Source organism: Hipposideros armiger, unplaced genomic scaffold, assembly GCF_001890085.2.
Source record: "Hipposideros armiger isolate ML-2016 unplaced genomic scaffold, ASM189008v1 scaffold_497, whole genome shotgun sequence".
NCBI classification, from domain to species: Eukaryota; Metazoa; Chordata; class Mammalia; order Chiroptera; family Hipposideridae; genus Hipposideros; species Hipposideros armiger.
Genome location: NW_017731847.1, coordinates 815,755 through 825,223, shown reverse-complemented (window position 1 = coordinate 825,223; position 9,469 = coordinate 815,755). Strand labels below are relative to the sequence as shown.

The 9,469-nt window shown below is 49.6% G+C and overlaps 1 protein-coding gene across 1 annotated transcript in view; it reads left to right on the top strand.

Moving 5' to 3' along the window:
* Positions 1 to 354: 354 nt before the first annotated feature.
* ETV7 (ETS variant transcription factor 7) overlaps positions 355 to 9,469 on the top strand; it is a 29,092-nt gene continuing 19,977 nt past the window's right edge. The window contains exons 1-2 of the mRNA XM_019667437.1: positions 355 to 1,702; positions 3,191 to 3,326. Of these exons, the coding sequence (XP_019522982.1) occupies positions 1,697 to 1,702; positions 3,191 to 3,326 (142 nt within the window). The 5' untranslated portion in view covers positions 355 to 1,696. The remainder of the gene's footprint in view (positions 1,703 to 3,190; positions 3,327 to 9,469) is intronic.

Below are 9,469 nucleotides of genomic sequence, written 5' to 3'. Positions count from 1 at the left end.
CCAACAATTTATGGCTGTTGCATCATGACAATGCACCAGCTTACACGGTACTATCTGTGATGGAGTTTTTAGGCAGTAAACAAATAACTGTATTGGAACACTCTCTCTACTCACCTGATCTGGCCCCCAATGACTTCTTTCTTTACCTCAAGATAAAGGAAATATTGAAAGGAAGACTTTCAATATTTCAATTTTTGATGATATTCAGGACGTCAAAGGTAATACGACGACAGCTCTGACAGCCATTCCAGAAAAAGAATTCCAAAATTGCTTTGAAGAGTGGGCTAGGTGCTGGCAACGGTGCATGGCTTCCCAAGGGGAGTACTTCGAAGGTGACTGTAATGATATTCAGCAATGAGGTGTGTAGCACTTTTTCTAGGATGAGTGCAAACTTAATTGTCCGGCCTCATATCTGTTGAGTAAATTTCCATTTGTGGGATTGCTGGGTGAAGGGCGAAGCATTTCTAACTTTGTTAGATCCTGCCATACTGCCCTTCATGAGATTGTACCCTTTATACATCCAGTGAAGTGCCTGTTCCTCTCAGCCTCTCCAGCAGATTATATTACTAAATTTTTGAATTTTTGTTACATTAGCGGGTAAAAACATGATATCAGAATAACTTTAATTCACACATCTTTTATACTGAGTGAGTCTGAGCATCTTTTTCTATGTCCAGGGACCATTGGACATTTTGTTTTACGTGGAATGCCTATTCATATCTTTTGCTTATTTTTCTGTTGGGTTTCTTGTTCTTGCTGGTTTCTAGGAGCTGGCTAGCTCATGACATGTCAGTGCCAAGCCTTCTTTATAACAGCATCTACACCCTCAGATTTTCGGCAGAAGGTTATTAAGCCTTCTTCCCTCCTTTTCTTCGGTGAGTATGTTGGTTTGCTGTCGTGCTTACAACCTCTCTCGGTTTCCCCTCAAGATTGGAGGGCTGAGGCAGGTGCACACGGGTGACGATCGGGTGGGCACCACGCCTGGGGCCGTCAGGAGGCTGGGGAAAACGTGCCCAGGTCCAGGTCAGGAAGAGCACCACACCAGCTCTGATGGTGGCGCTCGGGCCCCAGGCGGCGGGGCCTCCACCCAGCCAAACGGCAGGCCCAGGAAGGTCACCTACACTTAACGGGGGGAGGCACTGGGTCCAGGCCCACAGCATGGGCAACCCCCTCCCATCTTGCGGAGAAGCACAAGGGCGACATAAAGTTGGTCGGTCGTCCCGAGCCCAGGAACAGGGTTTCCCTCGGCTCCCCAGATCCTCCGAATCCCACCTTCATCACCCTGGGCACCAGGGCCAGACTGCTTGAGAGGCTGTCCACCGGCGGCGGGAGGATGCGAGCAGAACCGACGTCTCACGGCGGAGCCACAGCGCTCTGGGGCTCCAGCTCTGCAGAAGCTGCCCCTGCCCTCCCCCGAGCCCTCTGGGGCGGGAGTGGAAGCCGGATCCCGCTCTTTCGTTTTCGTTTCCCGGAAGGATAGTGATTACCGGAGCGCCCTGTGCGCCTGCTCGCCCGGGAACCTGAGCGCACACTACACGGCACTTAAGCGATTTCCTCCCACGAGACCTTCCAGTTCTCCGGGCCAAGTTAGGGATTTGGGAAAGGAGGGTCTGAGAGCGCCGGCTTAGGGCCCAGCAGCGGCAGGCTTTGGAGCGCTCATGACGACAGCCCAGTGGCTCCCTCACCTCCACCTGTAATGCAGGTAAGAGCTTGGCAGCTGAATCACACAGCGCGGACGCGGAGCCACCAGCCCACCAGCCCTTCTCCACCACCTCATTTTCCATATCCAGTTTATCGGAACTTTCCCCCCCCCCAGCCCGGCTGGAATCTCGCTTTTCCACACATTCCCAAACCTCATCATCCATCCCTCACCGCCCCTCCCTCTCCTCCACCTCCCTCATCTCCAGCCCTTCCCTCTCTCTCGTCCTGAAGCTCCTCTGTGCTGTGTAATGCTCCTCCTCCTCTCCTCCTCCCCCTTACACCAACCAGATGTGAAGCCTCTGGAAGTTCCTGCACAAGCCAGACCCTTACAGCCGGCACACAGGTCCCCCTTAGCAGTTTCTCATCTGCCATATTTCCCAGCGAACCTCAGAACCGTCCCACTCCCATCTCTCCAAGATCCATATCTGTATCTTATCAGACCTTTCCCTGGCCTTCATGCCAAAGCCTAGAGCTCTCTCAGCCTCAGCTCCCTGGCGGGCACTTCCCAGTCACAGCTCTGGAATTCCCCGTTCCTCCTGCCAGGAAGAGGGTGGAGTAGACAAGGAGCTTCCTGGTAGTCCTAGGTCTTAAGCCCCTCTCTAGCGTGGCAAGCCCCTACTGCCAGGTGACAGCCTCTGAGCCTGGGTTACCTGGGAAACAGTACCAACTGGGTGTGTGTGTTGAGTGTGTGTGTGTGTGGGGGGGTGTCGGACAGAAATGGTGGAAACTACCCCCAAAAGGTGCTGAACCCTCTTCTGCAGTGGCCAAGGCTTCTGGAGTAAAAGATCTAAAATCTTTTACTGATGATTGCCCTTCTCACACCAAGAGATGAATGCCATGCTCTTGAAGATCCTAGAGTGAGAAAATGACTCTTGGTGGGACTGGTTTCACTTTTACTTTTCACGATGTGGCAGCCTGTGCCTGGGCATGAGCCCGAAGGATCCTCCTGTTTCTACAAAATCCTGTCACTTTTTTCATCCCCTCATCCTGATGGATGAGCCAAATTACCTCTAGGGGTTAAGCTGATTGTAAAATTGTAATGCTACAGACCTCCCTCCGTGGGACTTTGAGGTTCAGAAATTTATCCTTGTTTTTCTTTTTTTAAGGCAGTTTTTTACTTGTAGTTTAATTGTTTCTGATTTAAGGTCTTTTTATCCTGACTCCTCAGTCCCCTGTGTCCTCTCACTAAGGTCCCAGTGGGTATTCCTAGGCCCTTAGATTTCCAGCTTGCAAGTCAAATCTGGGAGGATAATCTGGTTGGGTTAGGCACATGGATGAAAAGCTTGAATTGGAAAGATGAAATTTATCGTGTCCACTGTGTACAAGATGTTAATGGTACCAAGCTGAAGACATACACGGTTCCTATCCTTAAGGTAGATACAGAGGTGGGCGCCCTTTCTGTTTGATTAAAATTTGTAATACATTTACGGGTGACTGAGACTTCACCCAGACGTTCATCTTCGACTGCCCTGGTTTTTCCTCTCTCTAGGAGGGAGCATTGGTGGGTTTTCCTGGGAGCACCGCGGCAGCCACCCCACCCCCAGGCACCCAGGCCCAAGCCAGATGTGAAGCTCCAGTGGATCTCCTGGGTGAGGGGGAAATCTGCAAGTTGCCAGGAAGACTCCGTGAGTAGAGGGGAGCAGAAAGGCTGATGTGTTTAAAGGACATAAATATAATGCATAAACCCTTTTTCTCTAAGGAATTAACATCCCTCCATTCGCTACTTCTTTGCTGGGTTTTCTTTATTCCTTGGTGAGGAAGGCAGAGGAGGTAAATGTGAATTCTCCTTGCAGAGAATACACTTGACACCGTCAAGTGTGAGGGTGGCAGTCTCCTCATTGATAAGATGATAAGATGAGAGTTGGGGTCGGATGAGCTGTACGATCCAATCTAGCCTAAAGACAAAGAGTTGGGGACATTGCCAGTTTGGAAGCCAGATACAGCTAAACAGTAAACAGTTGTATGTATGTAAAACACCCCTTTAAATAATTATATTTAATTTTTATTGTTACAAAAGTAAAATGTGCTTATTGTAAAAAATTGGGAAATAACTGGAAAGCATAAGAAGAATATATATAAAACAATCAAATCCACCCAAATATAACCACCGGAAATGTATTGGCCATGGCCTTTAACTTCATTTTCTTAAGTAATGCATAACCATGGAGCAGGCTGTAGATTAATATATGTATGCCTGTGTTTCAAATGGCAGAGCTGAGAGGTGGAAAAGCTAAAGTGACCTGTTGAAGATCACACTCTTCCATGCTCTCCAGACTAAGGCAAAACCTTGGTCCTTCTGATAATTGTCTAAGAGGTTTTTTAGTGCACTTCCTAGAAGCCATGGAAACCATGGGGTAGGCTGGCAGGATCTTTAATCTGGGTGGGGATCTTAGGGCAGTTGGGGTAGGCAGGTGTGACCTGGGTTGTAAAGCATCCAGCCACTTCCTGCTCGGCTGGCCCAGGGACTGGAAGACTGCTTGATCAACCCTTCTGCTTTCCTGGCCACAACCTGATTTTTGAGGCGCTGGCAGGGCTGAGTAGAATATGGGGTATGACTGCACAGGCCTTGGGAAGACCTTGCTGCCCCAAGTGTCCCTGCTGTCCCCTGCCTGGCATTCTTGTGACGGGGAACAGAGCATGTCTCTCCATGACTAAAGGGAAGGTGGGGACTGAGACAGGGAAGATGCATGGATAGGAGAGACCCCCAGAGTGTGGAGGTGGCTCCCGTTCCTCAGAGCAGGTGGCGGGAAGTGACAGCATGTTTTGAGAAGATGGGCGGGGAGCTCTGTAAGGAACCTCTGTTGTTTCATTTTGTCCAAATGCCAACGCTGGCCAGTAGTTTGGGGCTCAGGGCTGCTCCAAGGAGTTATCTGGCAACAGTTACACAGAGGTTAAGATTTGGGCTCCATTCCCGGCCCAAGCCATGGTGATGAGGAAAAACAGGGCCCTGGGGACAGATCTGAAGACCCTGAGTGTTGCTGCCAAGCAGGACCTTGAGGTCATCTAATCCAGTCCCCTCACCGCAGCTGAGAACCCTGAGCCTCAGAGACGGGGTGGTGGTGGTGGGGGGGCTTCTCTTCGGGTCCCATAGGGCCCTCTGGATTGTCTCCCCCATATTCAAAGACCACTCCCACAACCAGCTCACCAAGGCCTAGAATGTCAAAGCTGATAAAGACCCTAGATGTTACCTCAGGTAGCTCCCTCATGTTCCAAATCAGGAAACCGAGGCCCAGGAGATTTGTTCTGCCCAAGGTCAAGTACCCTTCAGTTCCTTCCTTTCCCTTGGGTGCCTAACTCAAGGTTACTGGGTGAGAGGGTACAAGAGGACAAGTGGGGATTTAGAAAGTTCAGTCATCAACTTGGTAAATACAATTATGCAAGCCTTTTACTTTTTTGAAGTCCCCTTCAGTGGGGCCCCTCTGAGATGGTCAGCAGGTCTTCCTGCACATTTCTAGTGACAGGAATTTACTCCCCCCTTGAGCCAGCCTGTTCCCTGGTTACTCAACCCAGAATACAGGGTCACTGTGACCTATTTAGAGCTTCTGAGGTACTAGTCCTACTGCCTTCGGTTAAATTTCTCCAGAAGCAGACCCCAAAATACATCCCCACAGAGGAGAGAAGGAATTCAAAAGAGTGTTCTCTCAGGCCACTCAGCACCGTGGGAGCTGGAACTCAACCCCAGAGGGGACCTCCAGGGGACAGTGAGAGCACACCCTGAGTCATCCCAACCCAGGGGGAAGGAAGCAGTTATCCACCCACATCCCATCCTGAGGAGGTGAAGGCTGCTTCCAGGGGTATGGACTCCCCAGCTTTCCAAGTTGCCCTGTTCACTGGCTGAGTCAGGCACAGAGCCAGGTGCAGTGTTCAACATTTGCCCGCTTTCAGACTGTAGCGGTTGGGAGCCAAGGGCCGTGGCCGGGCACCAACAGCGTCTCCTATACTTCTCATCTTTGATTCCATGACTCATGTTTACTTCTGAAAATATTCAGACAACACTGTTCTGGCCCGTAGTTAAATAGCTAACAGTCTTAAAAGATAAGGTACACTAAATGACTCATTTTCCTGTCAACAACATCCCAAATAAGCGAACTGCTGACACCTAATGAGAACTTGATCTTTCAGACGGCTGGGTAATGTCAGCCCCAATTCGAACATTCCTGGAAATTGGGTGTCCATTGCTGGGCATCTCTCTCTCTGATATTTATTCCCAGTAGCTCACCCCCTCCCCCTTCCACCTCCAGCTTCCATTCTAATCAACAGGGATGATTTGCCTCAGCAGGGAGGTAAACAAACAAAACAAATCTGGTTTAGCTTTGTGAGTCAGCGCCAAGGGAAGCACACAAGCTAGTTCCCTGTGGAGCTCACTTCTCTGTGTTTATTTACCTGACAAAGATGTGCAGTAGAGCAGTGGAAAATCCACCCCCAGGATGATCATAATGTCTAGTGACAGGAGGAGGGTTGGGGTGGTGGGGCCCGATCCACAAGGGCTGAGTGCTCCCCACTCACAAAAGGAGACTCATGGGTCCCTCTGTGGAAGTGGAAGAGGATTTGCACCTCCCCGCCCCCTTTGCGACCCTGAGTGTCTGCCTGAGGCTGGGGCGAGTCAGAGCTATGAAGGCAGTATAGGCCCTAGGACCACCTGCAGGACCCTGGCTGAGGCCACAGGGGAGCAAGTCTGGGAGAAGGTGATGTCACATCAAGGGACAACTTTGGGGATTTTGAGAGGTGGGAGTTTAGAGGTGATCACCAGCACAGCCTCATTCAATGACAGAGAAACTGAGGCTCCTTGAGTGCAAGAAACAGCTGCGATGCTAACGGCCAGATGTGGCCTCAACCCAGGACTCTTAATTTTTGGTCCTCAGTCTCTTCATTTTCCGGGAGCTTATTCCTGGAAACAAAAGCTCTGTGAACTTCCCACTGTCAGAGGTAGAGGGAGTGAGATAGCTTTGTGTTTTGACATTGACTTTCAAAGTTCCTAGTTGTGACTAAGCCACAGGAAGAGACAGACATAGAACAACATCACGTCTGATTTTCAGATGTCACAGGCAGTGGGATGGCACCTTTCTGCAACTCCCTGGCAGTATAACCAAGGGGAAAGGGCCCCCGGGAAGCTCCAACAGAGTTTTCATGCCCCTACTCAGGCAGGCTTACATTTTCACTTATGAGACAGCCCCAGGCGCTTATTTTAGTAGATACAGTTCTACTAAGGGCTTTTCTTGGGAGCTTGTGGAAATGCAGATTCTGGTTCAGGAGGTCTGGGGTGGAGCCTAAGATTCTGCATCTCTAATAAGCTCCCAGGTGCTCGCTGCAGCAGCTGCTGGAAATGCAGCCAAGGACCTCATTTTATGCAGCTAAATCCTAACCAGTGATTTTCAAAGTGCTGGTCAAGACTCATTAAGGAGGTGAAATCAATTTAGTGGGTCAAGATGTGAGGTGTGATCAACAAATACGGTGAATGTTTAAATAAAAAAGTTTATTACCATAAAAGACACATTGCCATGAATCCCCCTCGAAATACTCCCCCCCTGCTTCAAACATATTTATCCCATCGTTCTTGCCACTTCCTGAAGAAGTTCTGGAATTCCTCTTTCGTGAGTGTCTTTACTTCGTCCTCCATCATGACAATGCTCGTGTCACGCATCTCTTCTGGTACATGGCAATTTCTGTCAAATAAAAACATTACAGTGTGTCTTCATCTATCTTATTCACTGGATCTGGCACCGTGAGACTTCTGGCTCTTCCCCCCAAGTCAAAATGATTCAGGACATCGAGGCAGCCACGCCAGCACAACTGAAGACACTCACGAAAGAGGACTTACAGGACTGCTTCAGAAAGTGGCAAGAACGATGGGATAAGTGTGTTCGACGAAGTAAGGGGGAATATTCTGAGGGGGATTAATGGCAATGTGTCTTTTACTATAATACATTTTTTTATTTAAACATTCATCTTATTTGTTGATCACACCCATAGGTGTTTTTAAAAACTGAAATAGCGTATATCAGAGTACAACGTAAATAGTAAAGGTGATTTCATGAACACTTCGTTTTGGTTATTTATATATACATGTGTGTGGGGGGTCGTGATATAAGACATATTTTTTTTACTGTGGGTTGAGGTTAGAATGGTGTGAGAAATGCTGCCCCAGATCATGGCATGTTAGAAGCAGTAAGTTAGATGAATGGATGCAAGTGTAAAAGAGAAAGGTGGGGTGGAGTGGGCAGGATGGAGACTAGAAGTGAAGTTTCTGGAAGCTGTGAGGACCGACAGTGGTGTCATCACCTGACAGTGAAAGGGAATCTGGGAAACAGCAAACAGATGGGAGATTCCCAGAACTAACAACTTGAGGATAAAGAGCCTCCCCTCTAAACTCAGTGCCTGGGCTGGGCCATACGCATCTTTGTGTAAGTGGAAAAGACTCCTCATTTTGGAAGAAGCCAAGCGAAATGCTGGTTGGGTTTCATCCCCACTCTCCCGCTGGTCCCCTCAGGTGGTGCCTCAGTGCAGGACACAAGACCACTGTATGCACTGGCCCTGCACCCACAGTCTGCTGATGACCGTACAGCTGAGTGTGATTACCAAGCAAAGCAGACCTGGCCCAGATAACCAGGGCAAGCAATGTAGTGACAGATTTGAGGGGCCTCTCTGGACAGACAGTGTCACACAATAAACTAAGGACAATGATGATGCTAAACCACAGTCATCATGGCAGAGAAACAAGCTAGTCCTTCTGTTTTTAGCCAGGCTCACCGTTGAGGATGCTGATAATCATGACAAAGGCCATTTGTTGAGTTTTTCCTCTTGACCAGGTATTTGCTGGGCACATCGGACACACTGTCTTAAATTAAATGTACTAGTAGGCCTGGGAAATAGCTTCTGTTATTATCCCTTCCTCACAGATGTGAAAACTGGCCTTCGAGTGAGGTAAATTATCTTGTCCATAATCACCCACCAGTAAAATGGTGGAGCTGGGATTTGAACCCACGTCCCTCAGACCCCACAGCTGTCACTCACTCTGAGCAATAGCCTCCAGCATCAGATGATGCCAGCTCCCATTTTTAGAAGACCAGCCAAGCACGGTACTGTCTCCTGCATTTGTCCTGGCGGCCCTGCCAGGCAGGTAGCAGCCAGCTCTTCTGGGTTGGTTGCTCCCAGAGGTCACCTGACCAGTGGGGAGGAGTAGCAGGGAAATACCTTTGATCAGGTGGGGAGGGGCAGCTCCAGGGGGTCTTGAAACCAGAGCAGAGGGGTTTTGACCTGATAAGGTTGATAATTGGGAGCCACTTTAGTTTCTTGAGCAAGAGAGTGAAAAGGATGCTGTGGAAGAGACCTGGTTTGGGGGTTGGGGGGGGTGCTGGGGGGCTGGAGAGGGCACTGGTCAGGATGCCTAGAGGACTTTTTGGCCCATGCTGATTTGCTCAGCTCCCTCATTTAGGCAATTTATATTTACTGAGCATATACTATGTGCCAGACATCGCTCCAGGTGCTGGAGAGACTGGCAGAGCCTGTGCCTCGTGGAGCTGACATTTTAGTGAGGGATGGGTGACTACATGCAGAAGCACTAAGCCTGCTGATAAGGGCAGTGGAGGACAATACAGCTGACGGGGGAGAGGAGCCCCCACGTCCATCCCTGCCCTGGGGGTGGGGAAGGGAGTGTTAACTCTTCAGGGAGACATGTGAGCCCTCCCACTGTGTCCTGGACAGGCAGCTTCTCTGGCTACCCCAGCTAGTGAGGACTCCGTCCAGATCTGTCCAAAAACTGGGAGCTGTC